This window comes from Trichechus manatus, unplaced genomic scaffold, assembly GCF_000243295.1.
Source record: "Trichechus manatus latirostris isolate Lorelei unplaced genomic scaffold, TriManLat1.0 scaffold00080, whole genome shotgun sequence".
Taxonomy (NCBI): domain Eukaryota; kingdom Metazoa; phylum Chordata; class Mammalia; order Sirenia; family Trichechidae; genus Trichechus; species Trichechus manatus.
Genome location: NW_004444016.1, coordinates 836,557 through 858,577, shown reverse-complemented (window position 1 = coordinate 858,577; position 22,021 = coordinate 836,557). Strand labels below are relative to the sequence as shown.

The window sequence follows — 22,021 nt, the reverse complement described above, 5'->3', positions numbered from 1 at the left end:
GAGACAGGGAGAGACCAGGTGGAGTCATTTAAAAAAAAATTATTGTGGTAAAATATATATAACAAAATTTGCATTTTAACCATTTTTAAGTGTTCAGTTTAGTGGCATTAATTATATTCTCAAATGCTGTGCAACCATCACCGCTATTTATTTCCAAACATTTTTTATCACCCCAAACATAGCCTTAACGAATAACTCCCTATTTTCCCTCCCCCAACCCCTGATAATCTACTTTCTGTTGCTATGCATTTGCCTATTCTAGGTATTTCATATAAGCCGGATCATACAATACAAAAGATGTGGCAGTCAGCTTCCATAAAGATTACAGGCTTGGAAACCCTATGGGGCAGTTCCGCTCTGTCCTATAGGGTCGCTATGAGCCAAAATCGACTCAGCGCCAATGGGTTTTTGTTGTTGTTGGGTATATTTCTGTCCTTATACTAGTACCACATTGTTTTGATTACTGTAGCTTTGAGCTCAAAAGAACGATATTGTTTGTTCCATCAGCATAGTATTTTCAAAGATCATCTGTGTCAAAGCATGATCATTTCTCTTTCTGATTGAATAATATTCCATTGTATTTATATACCTCATTTTGTTTATCCATTCATCTGTTGATGGACATTTGGGTTGTTTCCAACTTTTGGCTATAGTAAATGAACATTGGTGTGTAAGTATCTGTTTGAGTCACTGCTTTCAGTTCTTTTAGGTATATACCTGGGAGTAGAATTGCTGGGTAATACGGTAACTCTATATTTAACTTTTGAAGAGCTGCCAAACTATTTTCCACAGCAGTTGCACCATTTTACAATCCCACCAGCAATGCATGAGGGTTCCCGTATCTCCACATTCTTGCCAAGGCTTATTTTTCATTTTTTTGATGATAGCCAGCCTAATGGGTGTGAAGTAGTATCTCATTGTGTTTTTGATTTGTATTTCCCTAATGACTAATGATGTTGAGCATTATTTCATGCACTTATCAGCCATTTGTATGTCTTCTTTGGTGAAATGTCTGTTAAAATCCTTTGCCTTTTTTTAAATTGGATTGTCTTTTTATTGTTGAATTGTAGGAGTTCTTTATACATTCTGGATATTAAGCCCTTATATATGATTTCCAAATATTTTCTCCCATTCTGTGTAGGTTGTCTTTTCCCTTTCTTAATAATGTCCTTTGATGTACAAAAGTTTTTAATTTTGATGAAACCTGATTTATCTAGTTTTTCTTTTGTTGCTTTTGCTTTTGGTGTCATATCTAAGAATCCAATGATATATTTTCTTCTAAGAGTTTTATGGTATTAGCTCTTGTATTTAGGTTATTGATCCATTTTGAGTTAATTATTGTATATGATGTGAGGTACAGGTCCAACTTCATTCTTTTGCATGTGGAAATTCAGTTGTCCGAGCACCATTTGTTGAAGAGACTATTCTTTCTCCACTGAATGGAGTTGGCACCCTTGTCGAAAGTCAATGACCATAAATTTATGAGTTTATTTCTAGGTTCTCAATTCTATATATCTGTATTTCTATCACAAAGCCCTGGTGGTGCAGTGGTTAAGTGCTTGGTTGCTAACTAAAAGGTCAGTGGTTCAAACCCACCAGCCTGTCCACAGAAAAAAGATGTGGCAGTCTGCTTCCGTAAAGATTACAGCCTTGGAAACCCTATGGGGCAGTTCTACTCTGTCCTGTAGTGTTACTATGAGTCGGAATCGACTCAGCGACAATGGTTTTTTGTTATTGTTGTTGTTGGGTATATTTCTGTCCTTATACCAGTACCACACTGTTTTGATTACTGTACCTTTGTAGTAAATTTTGAAATCAGAAACTGTGAGTCCTCTTACTTTGTTCTTCTTTTTCAAGATTGTTTTGGCCATTTGGGGCCCCTTGTAAGTCCATATGAGTTTGAGGATAGGCTTTTCCATTTCTACAAAAAATGCTGTTGTAATTTGGTTAGGGATTGCATTGCATCTGTAAATTGCTTTGAGTATTACTGACATCTTAACAATATGAAGTCTTCCAAATAATGAACATGGGATGTATTTACATTTGTTTGGTTTTCTTTAAATTTTTCAGCAATTTTTCTAGTTTTCAGTGTATGAGTCTTTCACCTCCTTAGTTAAATTTATTCTTAGATATTTTATTCTTTTAGACGCTATTATAAATGGAATTATTTTCTCAATTTCCTTTTCAGACTGTTCATTGCTGTTGTACAGAAGCACAATTGATTTTTGTGTGTTAATCTTGAACCCTACAAATTTGCTGACTTCATTTAAGCTTTATTGGCTTTCTTATGGATTCTTTGGGGTTTTCTATACCAAGTATCATGTCATCTGCAACTGGTGATAGTTTGTTTCTTCCTTTCTGATTTGGACACTTTTTATTTCCTTTTCTTACATGATTTCTCTGACTAGAACTTCCAGTACAGTATCCAGAAATGGTGAGATCTTGTTCCTGATCTTAGGGAGAAAACTTTAAGTCTTTTATTATTGAGTATGATGTTAGCTGTGGGTTTTTCATAAATGCATTTTATCACGTTGAGGAATTTCCTTTCTATACTGAGTCAGCTGAGTTTTTTTTTTTTTATCATGAAGAGGTGTTGGATTTTGTCATACAATTTTTCTGAACCAATTGAGATGATCATGTGGTTTTTTTCCTTTATTAATGTGATGTATTACATTGATTGATTTTCTTGTGTTGAACTACCCTTGTACTCCTGGGATAAATCCCACTTGGTCATAGTGTATAATTCTTTTAATATATGTTGGATTCAGTACGCTAGTATTTTATCGAGGATTTTTGCATCTATACTCATAAAGGATATTGGTCTGTAGTTTCTTGTGGTGTCTTTGTTTAGCTTTGGTATCAGGGTAATGCTGGCCTCATAGAATGAATTAGGAAGTGTTCACTGCTCCTCTATTTTTTGGAGGAGTTTGAGACAGACTGGTACTAATTCTCCTTTAAATGCTTGGTAGAATTCCTGTGAAGCCATCTGGTCCTGGGATTTTCTTTGATGGGATGTTTTTGATTACTAATTCAATCTCTTTACTTTTTTTCTTAATTGTGGTAAAAAATATATATAACAAAACATTTGCCAGTTCAATACTTTTTACATGTACGATATATCGATACTGACCATGTTTATCATGTTGTGCAAACTATCAACACTATTTGTTTCCAAATTATTCTACTGTTGTTAGGTGCCGTTGAGTCGGTTCTGACTCATAGCAACCCAGTGTACAACAGAACGAAACACTGCCCAGTCCTGGGCCATCCTCACAATCGTTGTTCGCTTGAACACATTGTTGCTGCCACTGTGTCAATCCATGTCATTGAGGGTCTTCCTCTTTTTTGCTGACCCGCTCCTTTGCCAAGCACGATGACCTTCTCCAGGGACTGGTCCCTCCTGATAACATATCCAAAGTATATGTGACAAAGTCTTGCCATCCTTGCTTCTAAGGAACATTCTGGCAGTACTTCTTCCAAGACAGATTTGTTTGTTCTTCTGGCAGTCCATGGTATATTCAGTATTCTTTACCAACACCATAATTCAAAGGCATCAATTCTTCTTCGGTCTTCTTTATTCGTTGTCTAGCTTTCACATGCATATGAGGTGATTGAAAACACCATGGCTTGGGTCAGGCGCACATTAGTCCTAAAAGTGACATCTTTGCTTTTTAACGCTTTAAAGAGTTTTTTTGCAGCAGATTTGCCCAATGAAGTGCGTCATTTAATTTCTTGAGTGCTACTTCCATGGGTATTCATTGTGGATCCAAATAAAATGAAATCCTTGGCAACTTTAATCTTTTCTCCATTTATCGTGATGTTGCTTATTGGTCCAGTTGTGAGGATTTTTGTTTTCTTTATGTTAAGGTGTAATCCATACTGAAGGCTATAGTCTTTGATCTTCATCAATAAGTGCTTCAAGTCCTCTTCACTTTGAGCAAGCAATGTTGTGTCATCTGCTTATTGCAGGTTGTTAATGACTTTTTCTCCAATCCTGAAGCTGCATTCTTCATCAGATAGTCCAGCTTCTCTGATTATTTGCTCAGCATACAGATTGAGTAAGTATGGTGAAAGGATACAACCCTGACATATACCTTTTCTGATTTTAAACCATGCAGTATCCCCTTGTTCTGTTCGATCGACTGCCTCTTGGTCTATGTACAGGTTACGCACGAGCACAATGAAGTGTTCTGGATTTCCCATTCTTTGCAATGTTATCCATAATTTGTTATGTCTTTGCATAGCCAATAAAACACGGGTAAACATCTTTCTGCTATTCTCTGCTTGCAGCCAAGATCCATCTGACATCAGCAGTGATAGTCCTTGTTCCAGGTCCTCTTCTGAATCCAGCTTGAATTTCTTGCAATTCCCTGTCAATGTACTGCCGCAACTGCTTTTGAATGATGTTCAGCAAAATTTTACTTGTGTATGATATTAATGGTATTGTTCAATAATTTCCACATTCTGTTGGATCGCCTTTCTTTGGAATGGGCACAAATATGAATCTCTTCTAGTCAGTTGGCCAGGTATCTGTCTTCCAGATTTCTTGGCATAGATGAGTGAGGGCTTCCAGCACCGCATCCGTTTTTTGAAACATCTCGATTGGTATTCTTCCATCAGTTCCTGGAGCCTTCACTGCAGCTTGGACTTCTTCCTTCAGTACCATCAATTCCTGATCATATTACCTCCTGCAGTGGTTGAATATCAACCAATTCTTTTTGGTATGGTAACTGTATATTCCTTCCATTTTCTTTTTATGCTTCTTGGATCATTTAATATTTTCCCCATAGAATCCTTCAGTATTGAAACTCGAGGCTTGAATTTTCTCTTCAGTTCTTTCAGCTTGAGAAATGCTGAGCGTGTTCTTCCCTTTTGGTTTTCTAACTCTAGATCCATTATTCTGTTACCATTAGTAAAACTCAGTGCCCCCCAAGCAGTGACTCCCTCTTTCCCCCTCCCTAGTACCCCTGCAACCACTAATAATCTCAAGTCTTTATACATTTGCCTATTACAGACATCCCATATAAGGGGATCATAGAATATCTGTCTTTCTGTGACTGACTTTTTTCACTCAGCATGTTTTCAAGTTTCATCCATGAGGCTTGCATCAGGACTTTACTTTGTTTTATGGCTGAGTAATAGTTCAGTGTATGTATATACTACATTTTGTTTATCCATTTACCTTTTGGAAACTTAGGTTATTTCCATCTTTTGGCTATTGTGACTGGTGCTGCAATGAACATTGGTGTACAAAGTCTCTGTTTGCATTCCTGATTTTATTTCTTTTGGTTGTACACCTAGGATTGGGAGCACAGCAGCATGTGGCAGTTTTGTGACCAACTTTCTGAGGAACTGCCAAACTCTTTTGAACAGCAGCTTCACCACTTTGCATTTCGACCAGCAATGTGTGAGGGTTCCAAGTTCTCCACATCCCTGTCAACACATGTTGTTTTCTGTTTTTTTTTAATCATAACCATCCTAGTGGGGTAAAGTGCTATCCCATTGTGGTTTTGATTTGCATCTCCTTTTGAAGCCCTGGTGGCACAGTGATTAAGCGTTTGGCTGCTAACCAAAAGGTCAGCAGTTCGAATTCACCAGCCACTCCTTGGAAACCCTGTGGAGTAGTTCTACTCTGTCTTGTAGGGTTGCTGTGAGTTGGAATAAACTTGATGGCAATGGTTTCTTTTTTTTTTTAAATTATGCTTTTAGATGAAGGTTTACAGAGCAAATTAGTTTCTCATTAAACAATTAATACACATATTGTTTTGTGACATTGGTTGACAACCCCACGATGTGTCAACACTCTCCCCTTCCCGACCCTGGGCTCCCCATTACCAGTTTTCTTGTCCCCTTCCTGCCTTCTTGTCCTTGCTTCTGGGCTGGTGTGCCCCTTTAATCTCATTTTGTTTTATGGACTTGTCTAATCTTTGGCTGAAGGATGAACCTCAGGAGTGACTTCAATACTGAGTTAAAAGGGTGTCGGGACCCTACTTTTGGGGTTTCTCCAGTCTCTGTCAGACCAGTAAAGTCTGGTCTTTTTTTGTGAGTTTGAATTTTGTTCTCCATTTTTCTCCAGCTCTGTCCAGGATGCTCTGTTGTGATCCCTGTCAGAGCAGTCCGTGGTGGTAGCCGGGCACCATCTAGTTGTGCTGGACTCAGTCTGGTGGAGGCTGTGGTTGTTGTGGTCCGTTAGTCCTTTGGACTAATCTTTCCCTTCGGTCTTTGGCTTTCTTCGTTCTCCCTTGCTCCAGATGGGGTGGGACCAGTGGAGTGTCTTAGATGGCCACTTACAAGCTTTTAAGACCCAAGATGCTACTCACCAAAATAGGATGTAGTACATTTTCTTTATAAACTATTTTATGCCAATTGAGCTAGATATCCCCCGAGACCATGGTCCCCAGCCCTCAGCCCAGCAACTCGGTCCCTTAGGGAGTTTGGATGTGTGTATGAAGCTTCTGTGACTTTGCCTTGTTCAAGCTGTGCTGACTTCCCCAGTATTGTGTACTGTCTTAACTTTCACCAAAGTTACTGCTTACCTATTGTCTGTTTAGTGTTTTTCCGTCCTCACCCCTTCCCTCCCTTGTAACCATCAAAGACTATTTCTTTCTGTGTGAAACCTTTTCATGAGTTTTTATAATAGTGGTCTCATACAGTATTTGTCCTTTTGTGACTGAATTATTTTACTCAGCATAATGCCCTCCAGATTCATCCCATGTTGTGAGATGTTTCACAGATTCATCATTGTTTTTTATGGTTGCGTAGTATTCCATTGTGTGTATGTACCATAGTTTGTTTATCCATTCATCTGTTGATGGACACTTAGTTTGTCTCCATCTTTGGCAATGGGTTTTTTTTTAATAACTAATGACATTGAGCATCTTTTCATGTGCATTTTGGCCATTTGTACACCTTCTTTGCTGAAATGTCTATTCAGATCCTTTGCCATTTTTTTAAATTGGGTTGTCTTTTTATTGTTGAATTGAAGGAGTTCTTTATATATTTTGAATATTAAGCCCTTATCAGATATATGGTTGCCAAAATTTTTCTCCCAATCTGTAGGTTGTCTCTTTATTTTGTTTATAAAGTCCTTTGATGCACAAAGGTTTTTAATTTTGATGAAGTCCAATATATATATTTTGCCTTTTTCTGCTCATGCTTTTGGTATCATATCTAGGAATCCATTGTTAAAAACTAGGTCCTGAAATATTACCCCTATATTTTCTTCTAAGAGTTTTATAGTTTTTGTTCTCACATTTAGGTCCTTGATCCATTTGGGGTTAATTTTTGTATATGGTGTGTGGTATGAGTCCAGCTTTATTCTTTTGCATGTGGAAATCCAGTTGTTCCAGCAACATTTGTTGACGAGACTATTCCTTTCCCATTGAACAGACTGCACCCTTGTCGAAAAACAGTTGACCATAGATGTATGGGTTTATTTCTGGACTCTGAATTGTATTCCATTGGTGTTTGGCTGCTAATGGAAAGGTGGGCAGTTGGAACCCAGCAGCTGCTCCATGGGAGAAAGATGTGGCAGTCTGCTTCCATAAAGACTACAGCCTTGGAAACCCTACAGGGCAGTTCTACTTTGTCCTATAGGATCATTATGAATCAGAATCAACTAGATGGCAGTGGGTTTGGTTTGGTATCTTTATATCAATACCAGCTATTTTGATTACTATAGCTTTATAGTATTTTTGGAGCCCTGGTAAATACAAGCAAATACAAATATCCAGTGGTGCAGTGGTTTAGCTTTTGGCTGCTAACGAAAAGGTCGGCAATTCGAATCCACCAGTTGCTCCTTGGAAACCCTATGGGACAGTTTCTACTCTGTCCTATAAGGTCGCTATGAGTTGGAATCGACTCAGCAGGAACAGGCTACAGGCTATATAGTATGTTTTGAAACAAGGAAATATGAGTCCTCCTACTTTGATCTTTTTCAAGGTTACTTTGGCTATTCAGAGCCCCTTGCAGTTCCATATGAACTTGAGGATTGGCTTTTCCATTTCTGCAAAGAAGACTGTTGGAATTTTGATTGAATTGCATTGAACCTATAGATTGCTTTGGGTATTATTGATATCGTAACAATATTAAGTCTTCCAGTACATGAGCATGGAATGTACTTACATTTATTTATATCTTCTTTATTTTTTTTGGTAATGTTTTATAGTTTTCAGTGCACAAGTCTTTAACTTTCCTGGTTAAATTTATTCCTAAGTATTTTATTCTTTTAGATGCTACTGTAAATGGAATTGTTTCCATAATTTTCTTTTCAGAATGGTCGTTGCTGATGTGTAGATACTTGACCGGTTTTTGTGTGTTGATCTTGTACCCTACCACTTTGCTGAATTCATTTATTAACTCTAGTAGCTTTCTTCTGCAGTCTACATGTAGGATCACCTCATCTGTGAAAAGGGATGGTGTTACTTCTCCCTTCCCGATTTAGATACTTTTTCTTTTTCTTGTCTGATTGCTCTGGCTGGGGCTTCTAGTTCAATGTTGAATAACAGTGGTGAGAGTGAGCATCCTTGTCTTTTTCCAGATATTGAGGGGAAAACTCTGTCTTTCTTCAGTGAGTATGATGTTAGCTGTGGGTTTTTCATTAGTGTCCTTTATCATACAGAGAAATTTCCCTTCTGTTACTAGTCTACTGAGTGTATTCATCATGAAAGGATGTTGGATATTGTCAAATGCCATTTTTGCATCATGTGTTTCTTTTCCTTTTGTTCTATTAATGCAGTGTATTACATTGATTTATTTTCTTATGTTGAACCATCCTGCATTCATGGAATAAATTGCACTTGATCGTGTGTATCATCCTTTTAATATTCTTTGGATTCAGTTTGCTAGTATATATATACATATATTTTTTATTGTGTTTTTGTGAAAGTTTACACCAAAAATTAGTTTCCCATTTGACAGTTTCTGCACAGATTGTTCCTTGTCTTTAGCTACATTTTTCACAATGTGTCAACATTCTCTTTAATTGTGTTCTGGTTGTTCTGTTTCCAGTGCTGTAGTTTCCCTGCCCCCTTATCTTCTCATCTTTGCTTTAGAGTAATTATTGACCTTTTGGTCTCATATAGATGATTTTTTTTTAAAATAGTACTCACAGATGATATCCTTTATTTTGTGTGCCAATCTGTTATTTCGCTAAAAGGACCTCGGGATAGTTTCAGTTCAAGGTTCAAAGAATATCTCAGGGCAGTAATCTCAGGGAGTCCTCTAGTTTCAACTGGTCCAATAAGCCTGGACTTCAAAAAAAATTGAGCTGTGTTCCATGTTTTTATCCCATTCTATCATAATCCATCTATTGTGGTCCTGACCAGAACATTTGGTAGTGATAGCTGGGCACCATCTTGTTCTTCCGGTCTCAGGATAGATGAGGCTGTGGCTCATGTAGGCTGTTAGCCCTGTAGACTGGTTTTGTCTCTGAGACTTTGGCTTTCTTCTTTCTCTTTGCTCCTGAGGAGTAGTAGAGACCAGTAGTTGTACCTTAGATAGCTGCTTGCAAGCTTTTAAGACCCCAGATGCTATCACTTCACTAGGATGCAGAACATGAACTTTGTGAACTATATTACGCCACTTGACTGAGTTGTCCCATGAGACTAAGGCCTTTGAACCCAGAAAAGCAACCTCTCAAGGTATTTGATTATGTCTGAGAAGTATCTGTGTGTCCTCTGTGAATATATACGTGAACACACATGTATCTGTATGTAAAAGTACGTATAGATACTTCTATCTCTGCACACATAAAATACACACCTGTACCTACTTGTACACATATATGCTATACACTTGTTTTTCGGTTATTATTTGTGTTGTTGCCAGATTGTATACGTCAGAGTCTTTGTGTGCTTTTTTTTTTTTAATTGTGCTTTAGGTGAAAGTTCACAGCTCAAGTTAATTTCTCATTCAAAAATTTATACGCATATTGTTTTGTGACATTGGTTGCAATCCCCACAATGTGACAGCATACTCCCCTTTTCCACCCCGGGTTCTCCTGTGTCCATTCAACCAGTTCCTGTCCCTTCCTGCTTTCTCATCCTGCTTTTGGATAGGAGCTGGCCATTTGGTCTCATATATCTGATTGAACTAAGAACCACGTTCCTCACCTGTATTATTTTTTGTTTTGTAGTCCTGTCTAATCTTTGCCTGAAGGATGTGCTTCGGGAATGGTTTCAGTTCTGGGTTAACAGAGCGTCTGAGGTCTGTGGTTTCAGGGGTTCCTCCAGTCTCTGTCAGACCTTTAAGTCTGCTCTTTTTATGTGAATTTGAATTCTGTTCTACATTTTTCTCCTGCTCTCTCTAGGCCTTTCTCTTGTGTTCTTTGTCAGGGCAGTCATTGATGGTAGCAGGGCATGACCTAGTTCTTCTGATCTCAGGCTGGTGGAGTCTCTGGTCCCTGTGGTCCTTTAGTCCTTTGGGCTAGTATTTTCCTTGTTTCTTTGGTTTTCTTAATTCTCCTTTGCTCCAAGTGGGATGGGACCAATAGATGTATCTTAGACGGCTGCTCACAAGCTTTTAAGACCCCAGACGCTATTCACCAAAGTGGGATGTAGAAAGTTTTCTTTATAAACTATGTTATGCCAGTTGACTTGGATGTCCCCCAGAACTATGGTCCCCAGGCCCCAGTCCCAGCTACTCAGACCCTCAAAGTATTTGGAAATCTCTAGGAAACTTATTTGCTTTTGCTTTGATCCAGTTGTGCTGACTTCCCCTGTGTCATGTGTTGTCCTTCCCTTCACTGAAGTCGACCCTTGTCTACTATCTGGTTAGTGATTTCCACTCCCCCTCCCTCCCCACCCTCATAACCATCAACGAATGCTTTTTTCTGTTTTTAAAACTTTTTATGAGTTCTTATATTAGTGGTCTCATACAATATTTGTCCTTTTGTGACTAACTTACTTCACTCAACATAATGCCCTCTGGATTCATCCATGTTGTGAGATGTTTCGCAGATTCATCATTGTTCTTTATCATTGTGTAGAATTCCATTGTATGTACGTACCGTAGTTTATCCATTCATCTGTTGATGGGCATTTAGGTTGTTTCCATCTTTTTGCTATTGTGAATAGCGCTGCAGTGAACACGGGTGTGCATATGTCTATTTGTGTGATGGCTCTTATTTCTCTTGGGTGTATTCCTAGGAGTGGGATTGCTTCATCGTATATTTCTATTTCTAGCTTTTTAAGGAAGCACCATATCATTTTGCAAAGTGGTTGTACCATTTTACATTCCCACCAGCAGTGCATAAGAGTTCCAATCTCCTCAAATCTCTCCAACGTTTGTTATTTTGTGTTTTTTGGATAGTGATAGCCTTTTTGGGATGAGATGGTTATCTCATTGTAGTTTTGATTTGCCTTTCTCTAATGGCTGATGATCATGAACATCTCCTCATGTGTCTGTTAGCTGCCTAAATGTCTTCTTCATTGAAGTGTCTGTTCATATCCTTCGCCCATTTTTTAATTGGATTGTTTGTCTTTTTATTGTTGAGGTGTTGCTGTATTTTGGAGATTTTAGAGATTAGACCCTTATTGAATATGTTGTAGCCAAAATTATTTTCCCAGTCTGTTGGTGCTCTTTTTACTCTTTTGGTGAAGTCTTTTGATGAACATAAGTGTTTAATTTTTAGGGGCTCCCCGTTATCTAGTTCTGGTGTTTGCACATTGTTACTTATGGTTTGTATCCTGTTTATGCCATGTATTAGGGCACCTGGCATTGTCCCTATATTTTCTTCCATGATCTTTATCATTTTAGATTTCATATTTAGGTTTTTGATACATTTTGAGTTAGTTTTTGTACATGGTGTGAGGTATGGGTCCTGTTTCAATTTTTTACAGATGGATATCCAGTTATGCCAGCACCATTTGTTAAAGAGACTGTCTTTTCCCTCATTTAATGGATTTTGGGCCTTTGTCAAATATCAGCTGCTCATAGGTGGATGGATTTACATCTGGGTTCTCCATCCTGTTCTGTTGGTCTATGTGTCTGTTTTGTACCAGTACCAGGCTGTTTTGACTACCGTGGCTGTATAATAGGTTCTAAAATGAGGTAGTGTGAGGCCTCCCATTTTGTTCTTCTTCCTCAGTAATGCGTTACTTATCTGGGGCCTCTTCCCTTTCCATATAAAGTTGGTGATTTGTTTCTCCATCTCATTAAAAAATGCCATTGGAATTTTGATTGGAATTGCATTGTATCTGTAGATCACTTTGGGTAGAATTGATATTTTCACAATGTTGAGTCTTCCTATCCATGAGCATGGTATGTTTTCAACTTATGTAGATCTCTTTTGGTTTCTTGCAGTAGTGTTTTGTAGTTTTCTTTGTATAGGTCTTTTATGTCTCCGGTTAGATTTATTCCTCAGTATGTTATCTTCTTGGGGGCTATTGTAAATGGTATTGATTTGGTGATTTCTTTTTTGAAATTCTCTTAGTCGATGTAGAGGAATCAGACTGATTTTTGTATGTTTATATTGTGTCCTGCTACTTTGCTGAAATCTTCTATAGTTCCAGTAGCTTTCTTGTGGATTTTTTAAAATTTTCTGTGTATAAGATCATATCATCTGTGAATAAGGATAGATTTACCACTTCCTTACCAATTTGGATGCCCTTTATTTCTTTTTCTTGCTTTATTGCTCTGGCTAGGACCTCCAGCACAATGTTGAATAAGAGTAGTGATAAAGGGCATCCTTTTCTGGTTCCCATTCTCAAGGGGAATGCTTTCAGACTCTCTCCATTTAGGATGATGTTGGCTGTTGGCTTTGTATAAATGCCCTTTATTATGTCAACGAATTTCCCTTCTATTCCTATTTTGCTATGAGTCTTTATTATGAATGGGTGTTGGACTTTGTCAAATGCCTTTTCTGCATCGATTGATAAGATCATGTGGTTCTTATTTTTTGTTTTCTTTATGTGATCTGCTACATTGATGGTTTTTCTAATGTTGAGCCATCCCTGCATACCTGGTATGAATCCCACTCGGTCATGATGTATTATGTTTTCAATATGCTGTTGAATTCTATTGGCTAGAATTTAGTTGTGAATTTTTGTGTCTATGTTCATGAAGGATATTGTCTGTAATTTTCTTTTTTTGTGGTGTCTTTGCCTAGCTTCGGTATCAGGGTTATGCTGGCTTTGTAGAATGAGTTCAGAAGTATTCTTCCCTTTTCTGTACTCTGAAATACCTTTAGTAGAGCTGGTGATAACTCTTTGAAAGTTTGCAGTATTTCTCTCCTGAAGCTGTCAAGGCCAGGTCTTTTTTGTTGGGAGTTTTTATTTTAAATTAATTCTTCAGTCTCTTCTTTTGTTATGCATTTATTTCGTTTTTTCTACCTTGGTTTGTGTTAGTTTAGGTAGGTAGTGTGTTTCTAGAAATTTGTCCATTTCCTCTAGGTTTTCAAATTTGTTGAAGTAAATTTTTTGTAGTATTCTGTTAAGATCCTTTTTATTTCGTTTGGGTCTGTTGTGATATCACCCATCTCATTTCTCATTTGGGTTATTTGCTACCTCTCATGTTTTTCTTTTGTGAATTTGGCCAATGATTTGTTAATTTTGTTGAACTTTTCAAAGAACCAACTTTTGGTCTTGTTGATTCTTTCAATTGTTTTTCTATTCTCTATTTATTTCTGCTCTAATCTTTATTATTTCCTTTCTTCTGATGCGTGAAAGCTTGTTTTGCTTCTCTCTTTCTATTTGTTCGAATTGTAAGGTTAATGTTTTGATTTTGGCACTTTCTTCTTTTTGGATATGTGCATTTATTGCTCTAAATTGACCCCTAAGCACTGCTTTTGCTGTGTCCCAAAGGTTTTGGTAATATGTGTTTCCATTCTCATTTGATTCTGTGAATTTCTTTGTTCCATCCTTGATTTTTTCTATAACCCAGTAGTTTTTAAGCAAGATGTTGTTCAGTTTCCATGAATTTGATTGTTTTTCCTTGCTGTTTCTATTATTGATTTCCACTTTTATGACATTATGATCAGAAAAGACGCTTTGTATTATTTTGATGTTTTGGATTTTTTTTACGGCTTGTTTTTGTGGCCTAAAATGTGGTCTATTCTGGAGAATGTTCCATGTGCATTGGAAAAGAATGTGTACTTTGCTGCTGTTGGGTGGAGTGTTCTGTATATGTTTATGAGGTCAAGTTGATTGATTGTGGCATTTAAATCTTCTGTATCTTTATTGGGTTTCTTTCTAGATGTTCTGTCCTTCGTGAAAGTGGTGTGTTGAAGTCTCATACTATTATCATGAAGCTATCTATCTCTCTTTTCAATGCTGTTAAGAGTTTGTTTTATGTATTTTGGAGCCTTGTTATTGGGTACATATATATCTATTATGGTTATGTTCTTCTGGCAGATTGAACCTTTAATCATTATGTAGTGTCCTTTCTTATCCTTTGTGGTGGATTTTGCTTTAAAATCTATTTTGTCAGAGATTAATTTTGCCACTTCTGCTCTCTTTGATTGTTGTTTGCTTGATATATATTTTTCCATCCTTTGAGTTTTAGTTTGTTTATGTCTTTGTGTCTATGATCTGTCTCTTGTAGACAGCATATAGACAAATTGTGTTTTTTCCATCCATTCTGCCACCTTCTGTCTGTTTACTGGTGCATTCAGGCCATTTTTCTTTAGTGTAACTATTGATAGGCATGAGTCTACTGTTGTCATTTTGATGTTTTGTGTGTGTGTGGTATTGACGGTTTCTTTGTTCCACTTAATTTTCTGTGCTGGGTTCTTTTTCTTTATGTATTTTCTTTTCATCATTTCCATTATTGTTGATTTTGTGTTTGCTGAGTCTTTATGTTTTTCTTCTTTTTTATTTTGATGGGTACGTTTGTTTGCTTCCTTTGTTGTTACCTTGCAATTTACCCTTATTTTTCTAAGTTTAAACCAATATTTTATTTCTTGGTATTGCCTTTATTTCCTCTCCATATGGAAGTTCTGTGACTGCACTGTTTTTTCCCTCTTTTCTGTTTTGACATTGGCATCGTTTACATATTGATGCCTCTGGTTCCCTATTTTTAGCTTTGATTTATTTTTGTGAATTCCCTCTCTGGGTTGATAACTGGTTAATCGCTTCTGTGTCCTTGTCTTGGATTGTTGTCTAATATTGTTGGTTCTCTAACCAGAGGACTCCCTTTAGTATTTCTTGCAATGTTGGTTTGTTTTTTACAAATATCTTTAACTTCTGTTTATCTGGAAATGACTTAATTTTGCCATTGTATCTGAGAGACAGTTTTGCTGGATATATAATTCTTGGCTGGCAATTTTTTTCCTTCAAGGCTTTACATATGTCATCCCATTGCCTTCTTGCCTGAATTGTTTCTGCTGAGTAGTCTTATTCGTTCTCCTTTGTAGGTTTGTTTATCCCTAGCCACTCTCAGGATTCTTTGTCTTTGGTTTTGGCAAGTTCGATTATGGTATGTCTTGGTGACTTTCTTTTGGGGTCTACCCTGTATGGGGTTTGTTGAGCTTATTTGATAGATATCGTTTCATCTTTCATGATTTCAGGAAAGTCTTCTGCTGGCAAATATTCAACAATTCTCTCTGTGTTTTCTGTTATCTCACCTGTTCTGGTACTCCGATCACTCATAGGTTTTTCCTCTTCATAGTGTCTCACATAATTCTTAGGCTTTCTTCATTTTTTTATTCTCTTTGTCTGATTTTTCCTCAAATAAATTGGTGTGAAGGGATTTATTTTCAGTCTCACTAATTATGACTTCCATTGTCTCGTTTCTGCTCCTATGATCTTCTACTTAGTTGTCTAATTCTGAAATTTTATTGTTAATCTTTTGGATTTCTAGTTGCTGTTTTTGTATGGTTTCTAGCATCCTGTTAATTTTGTCATTTTGTTCTTGTATTATTTTCCTGAATTCCTCTACTGGTTTGTCTGTGTGTTCCTTGGCTTGTCTGATTTTTGCCTGATCTCCTTCCTGATATCTTGGACAGCTCTGTCTATTAGTCTTTTGAATTCTTTCTCAGGTAGTTCCATGGCCTTATCTTCCTCTGGAAGGTTTTCTGGTTCTTTATTTTGGTTGCTTGCTGGAGCCATCTTGATCTGCCTTTTTATGTGGTTTGATATTGACTGTTGTCTCTGAGGCATCAATAAGTTATTATATTTATTTATTTGTTGTATGTTTGCTTACTGTGTCCTGACTTTTTTGTTTTTATATGTCCACGTAGGCTGGCAGTGTGAGCCACTTCGGTTGTTTGTGTCTTTGAAGCTCTTGTGTCTGTTTTCAGGTGGTCAGAGCAGCTACTAGGCATGTGACCCCAAGAGTCTGTTTACTTTTCTTGTGCGAGGGTGGCATGGTTGTCTGGGTCATCATCAGTCCCCAAGTCTGTGGTGCAGACCCTCACCTACAGTCCTTATGTGGGCAGGGCTATGTAGGGGTGTTCGGAGCAGGCACAGGTATCTGGCTACAGTGGGTGTCTCTATGTGGAGCAAAGCAGGGGGCTGACAGCTGCCCCTGGGTGCCTGGGTGGAGGGGGTGTCCCTGTCCCCTAGAGCACATAGTGGGTGGGTGTTGCAGCTGTTCCTTGAGCACCCGGTGCTGTTGGCTGCAGGGACTGGGAGGCACCACTAATTCTCAGACCCCTGTCGTGGGTAGCTAGATGAATGGGTGATACCACCAGCCTTCAGGCCCCCAGTGTGGGTGGGTGAGGCTTCTGCTTAGGGAGCAGGGTGGTGTCAAATGTCAAGAATCTGCAGCTCCCCCTTGACTTCTGCAGTTGAAAATGGGCTTCAGGTGTATGCTCTGCTGTTTTATGCGAATGAGGGTATGCAGTGTTGAATTGGCCCACACAGGTCTGGTCAGGGGTGAAAGGCAGTGCAAGTCCATGGACCCCTTAGGCCAGTGGCTGGGCAAAGGGGCAGGGCCGCCCGTCCAGCCCTGAGTTCCTGGCTTAGGGGGCATGGCATTTTTTTAATACTGTGGGACTGGTGTCAAAGTGGAGCAGGTTGGGGTGTGGGAGAGGGGAAGGAAGCGCTTCTCTGCTGTGAAACTCAGCGGAAGGAAGGGATTATTTTGCCCCCGCATGGTAGGTTAGAAGCTTGCACTTAACTTTTGCAGGTGTCGCTTCTACTTGGTTCTGGAGGCTCATGCAGATTCACTGCTGCTTGATTGCACTGGATGTGATGGAGCTCGTCTTTAGGTAATGCTGCTTGCCTCAGCCCGTGTGTGCTGCACAGACTCAGCTAGCAGGGCACTGGCAATCTTGCTGTCTCTACTTCTCTGCTGCTTTTGAATTGTCTCTCCTTCCACCTGCTGCTCAACTTTGTCTCTGATGATTAGGGCTCGAGATTGTCATATATAATCAATTAACTTGTTTGTTGGGTCTTGTTGTAAGAGGGATGACAGGAAGTATCTGTATATTCTGCCGTCTTAGCCCTACCTCATCTTTGTGTGCTTATTAGTGGCATCGTTTGCTTTGTTCAAGCTATGTTGATTACAACCACATTCTGTTCTACTTTTCCCATCACCAAAAATAACAAGTATCTATGATTTAGATAGTTATTTCCTCCAACCCTGGTAACCACCAGTTAACATTGGTCTCTGTATACTTACCCCCCTCTACACTTATTGGCATGGTTGGGTTTCATGGACCAGGTTGTTACACAAAAATGGAGGATGACCACATCTGATCACAGCATTTTATGTGGGACACGTGTGTCCCTCTGGACCCAAGAGGCAGAAAATGTTGGTGGTTGTGGTGTGTGTCACTGATTATGAAAGGGTTACTGCCAGCTGTACACCATTAATGTACAAAATAGTCAGATAGTGGATTTTTTACTAATATCAGAAGTGCAGAATGTTGGATAACGAGATAGTTGATAAGTGAGGAGTAGGTACCTGCCTATTCTTATAGTTTGCTAATATTTTGTAGAAAATTTTTGCATCTATATTCATAGGGATATTGATGTGCAGTTTTCTTTTCTTGTAGTGTCTTTGTCTAGCTTTGGTATTGGGTATTGGTCACAGAATAATTCAGGAAGTGTTTCCTCCTCTTCTATTTTCTGGAAAAGTTTCAGAAGGATTATGGTCATTTCTTCTAGAAATGTTTGGTAGGATTTCCCAGTGAAACCATCTGGTCCAGGACTTTTCTTTGTTGGGAGCTTTTTGACTATTGATTCAATCAGCCTCTTCACTTGTTATGAATCTGTTGAGATTTTCTATTTCTTCTTGAGTCAATGTAAGAAGTTTTTGTGTTTCTAGGAATTTGTCCATTTCCAGTAAGTTATCTAATTTGTTGGTGTATAATTTTCATAGTATTCTTTTGTGATCCTTTTCATTTCCGTATAGTCAGAAATGTCCCCACTTTCATTTCTAATTTTAGATATTTGCATCTTTTTTCTCTTTCTCTTTGTCACCCTAGCTTAAGGTTTGTCAGTTTTATTGCTCTCTTCATAAAACCAACTTCTGATTTCATTGATTCTCTTTATTATTTTTCTATTGTCTATTTTACTTATTTCTGTTATCTTTATTATTTCCATTCTTCTGGTTCCTTTGGGCTTAGTTTACTCTTCTTTTTCTAGTTCCATGAGTTGTAAAACTAGATTATTGTTTAGATCTTTTTTAATGTAGGTGTTTACTGCTCTAAATTTCCCTCTGAACACTGCCTTTGCTGCATCCCATAAATTTTGGTATGCTGTATTTTCATTTTTACTCAACTCTAAGTATTTTCTAATTTTTCTCTTGAGTTCTTCCTTGACCCATGGTGGTTTAATAGTGCGCTGTTTAATTTCTACATACTTGTGTATTTTTCAATTTTCCTTTTGTTATCAATTTCTAATTTAATTCCATTGTGTTCAGAGAAGATGCGTCGTATAATTTCTGTCTTTTTAGATTTATGGAGACTTCCTCTGTGACTTAACATTTGGTCTATCCTAGAGAATGATTCAGGTACACTGGAGAAGAATATATTGTGCTGTTGTTAGGTAGAGTGTTCTATATATGTCTGTTAGATCTACTTCATTTATAGCATTATTCAAATTATTTATTTCTTTATTGATATGATTTCTAGATATGCTATCCATTATTGAAAGTGGTGTGTTGAAGTCTACAACTATTTTTGTAGAACTGTCTATTTCTCTCTTGAATTCTGTCAGTGTTTGCTTTATATATTTTGAGGCTCTGAAATTAGGTGCATATACATTTATAACTGTTTTATCTTCTTGGTGAATTGAACCTTTTATCATTATAATCTTCTTGGTGAATTGACCCTTTTATCATTACCTTTTATAACAGATTTTGACTTAAAGTCTATTTTGTCTCATATTAAAATCACCAACCCGGGTCTCTTTTGATTACTATTTGCATGCAGTTATTTTTTCCCCATCCTTTCACTTTCAGCCTATTTGTGTCTTTGTGCCTAAGATGTATCTCTTGTAGACAGCATATAGTTGGATCTTTTTTTTTTTTTAAATCTATTCTTCCACTCTCTGTCTTTTGATTGGAGCATTTAATCCATTTACATTCACAGTAATTATTGATAAGGAAGGACTTCCTTGTAAGGAGTTTTGTTATTTGTTTTGTGTGTCTTATAACTTCTTTGTCCCTTATTTCCTCCAGAACTGCCTTCTTTTGTGTGTAGTTCATTTTTTGTAGGGCACCATTTTGTCTCCCTTATCCTTTCCTTTTGTGTGTATTTTTTTAGTTATTTTGTTTGTTTTTAACCATGAAGATTATATTTAGCATTTTGCATTTATAACAACTTTGTTTAAATTGATACCAACTTCATACGAAAACTCTATTCCTGTACTGCTCCTCCCTTTGCTCCTGATTATGATGTTATCACCTATACATCATGTGCCCTGTAACAACCATTTGTACTTATTTTATATGCATGTGTCATTATAAAGCATGAAGGACATAAGAATTGTGTTTTCCAGCCCCACATACCTTAAATCTGGCCTTTATACTTGCCGTGAAATTACCTTTATGGAGATCTTTTTTTTTTTTCCTATGTATCACTTTGATTTACTGTCTAGTGTCTTTTCTTTTCTATCTGAAGGACTTCCTTTAGCATTTCTTGTAGGGCAGATCTAGGGTACCGTATTCCATCAGTGCTTGTTTCCTCCTCATCTTGAAGGACAATTTTGCAGGATATAGTACATACTTTATTTTGCTAAGTACTGACAGCTCAGTGTCTGCTATCTCAAACTGGCTTTATTTGACATCCTTATTTTACTGAAGAACTGAGGTTACTCCTAGCCTCTGCCATTTGGAGGAGGCAGGTATGTGAAATAGAATTATTGATTTTAGAAACAGCCTGAAAAAAAAGTTGCGTGTTTCCTTCTCTGTTCTTTAGGTTGGACTATGGACTGCTTCCAGGAATGGGGCCCCTTCATCCAGCTGTGTATTCCTAGTATGCTTATGGTATGCATTGAGTGGTGGACCTTTGAGATTGGAACTTTCCTTGTAGGTTTGCCAGCAGTGAAGTATAAACCTATAAATAACCTGGCTAATCATGTCTGCAGAGCTTTTATGGAAAGTTAGCGTTGTTTCTCTTTCTTGCTTTGTTTCATCTGATTCTCAGGGACGTTTTCGATATATGTTTATTTCAATATAGGTTTATTCAACATTAAGCAGTTTCAAATTGGGCAGGGCTTTAGTTCTACCTCAGTGCATTCATTTTGTAGATGAGGAAGTTGAGGCCACTGTTTAGAGGTTGGCCAAAGGTCATGGAGTGGGAGAATAAAAACATGGATCCAGATTTCATGATGCTCTGAGTCTGACTTCTGCTTCAGCTGATTTTTATTAGGCATCAGGCCAAGTTTAAAGATATTTCCAGACATAGAGTTGACCAGTGTTCATATTAGAACTATTATATTTTTGGTCAGGTATTCACCTTAACCATCTCATTATTAGTAAAGTAATAGTAATAGTATACAGATAGGATGATAATAATTGATATTAAAGGTTTTTTGGATGTTTGAATGCTTTAAAAGTCCTATCAGTTATCTAAAAGAATATTATTGTCCACTGTCCTTTTCCTACCCACATCATGACCCCTTGTCTCCATGGAGAATGTTAAAAGAGACCTACAACTCTAGGAGCCTCATTTTTAACTACTTTAAACCTCATGTTTTGTTCCCTGATGGAATAAGTGCTTGTAGAATGAAACTGTGTCACAGCTGTCTGAGATTTTGGTAACTCCCTTGGAAAGGGTATGTCTGGGGTTCTCAGCAGGGAAAGTGAATTCTGCCATAGGGTGTTGCTTCTGAGGTATTCTTGGCTTCTCATAAATTAAAATATGTTCTAGTTTCATAAGGAAAATGTTTACTTTAATCCACCTTTTGAAGTGGGTTTCCTGTACGTGCTAACATTTTAGGACTGATTAGTGTGGCAGAGCTCGGAGCCCAGGCTGTGGTTTATCAGCTGTCCTCTGTGGCCTCCATGGTAAGAACCTTTGGGGTTGAGGCTCATCACATTCTCTGCATAAGCTCTGCTTGACCACTGTCTTTGTAATTCATTCATCAACATGTATCAAGTGCCCACCATGCTATACACCAGAGAGAGAGGAATCAGCCATTGTGGAAAGAACATGGATTTTTTTGCAGCCAGGTAGACTTAGTTTGAGTCCTGGCCATGTTACTTCCCAACTGTGTTACCATGGGCTAGTTATTTAACCTTCTGAGCTTTAGTTTCCTCATATACAAAATGGAAAAAAAATAATACCAACTTTGCAGGTGAAGATTGAATACAATAATACATATAAAACACTAAGCACAATGCCTGGCACATTTATTTAACAAATACTGTGAACCAACCTGTGGAACGGGTGCTAGGACACAGTGGCGAGTATGATGGATACAGCCTCTGCTTCTTCTGGCTTGCAAACTGGTGGGGAGTCAGAAATAAATAAGTAAACAGATGAATAAGAGCATTAAGAATTATAGAATTCCGGCAAGATGGCGCTCTAGGCAGAAACACCACGCCGTCCCTCCACAACAAAGATCCGAAAAACTAAGCCAAACAGAGAATCAACAGTCCTGAAACCCTAGAACATCAAATGAAGAGATAA

General features: G+C 37.8%; 1 protein-coding gene across 1 annotated transcript in view; it reads left to right on the top strand.

Moving 5' to 3' along the window:
* Positions 1–22,021, top strand: part of SLC47A1 (solute carrier family 47 member 1) — a 194,367-nt gene that overhangs the window by 79,469 nt on the left and 92,877 nt on the right. The window contains 2 exon segments of the mRNA XM_023735513.1: positions 20,306–20,419; positions 21,329–21,396. Of these exon segments, the coding sequence (XP_023591281.1) occupies positions 20,306–20,419; positions 21,329–21,396 (182 nt within the window).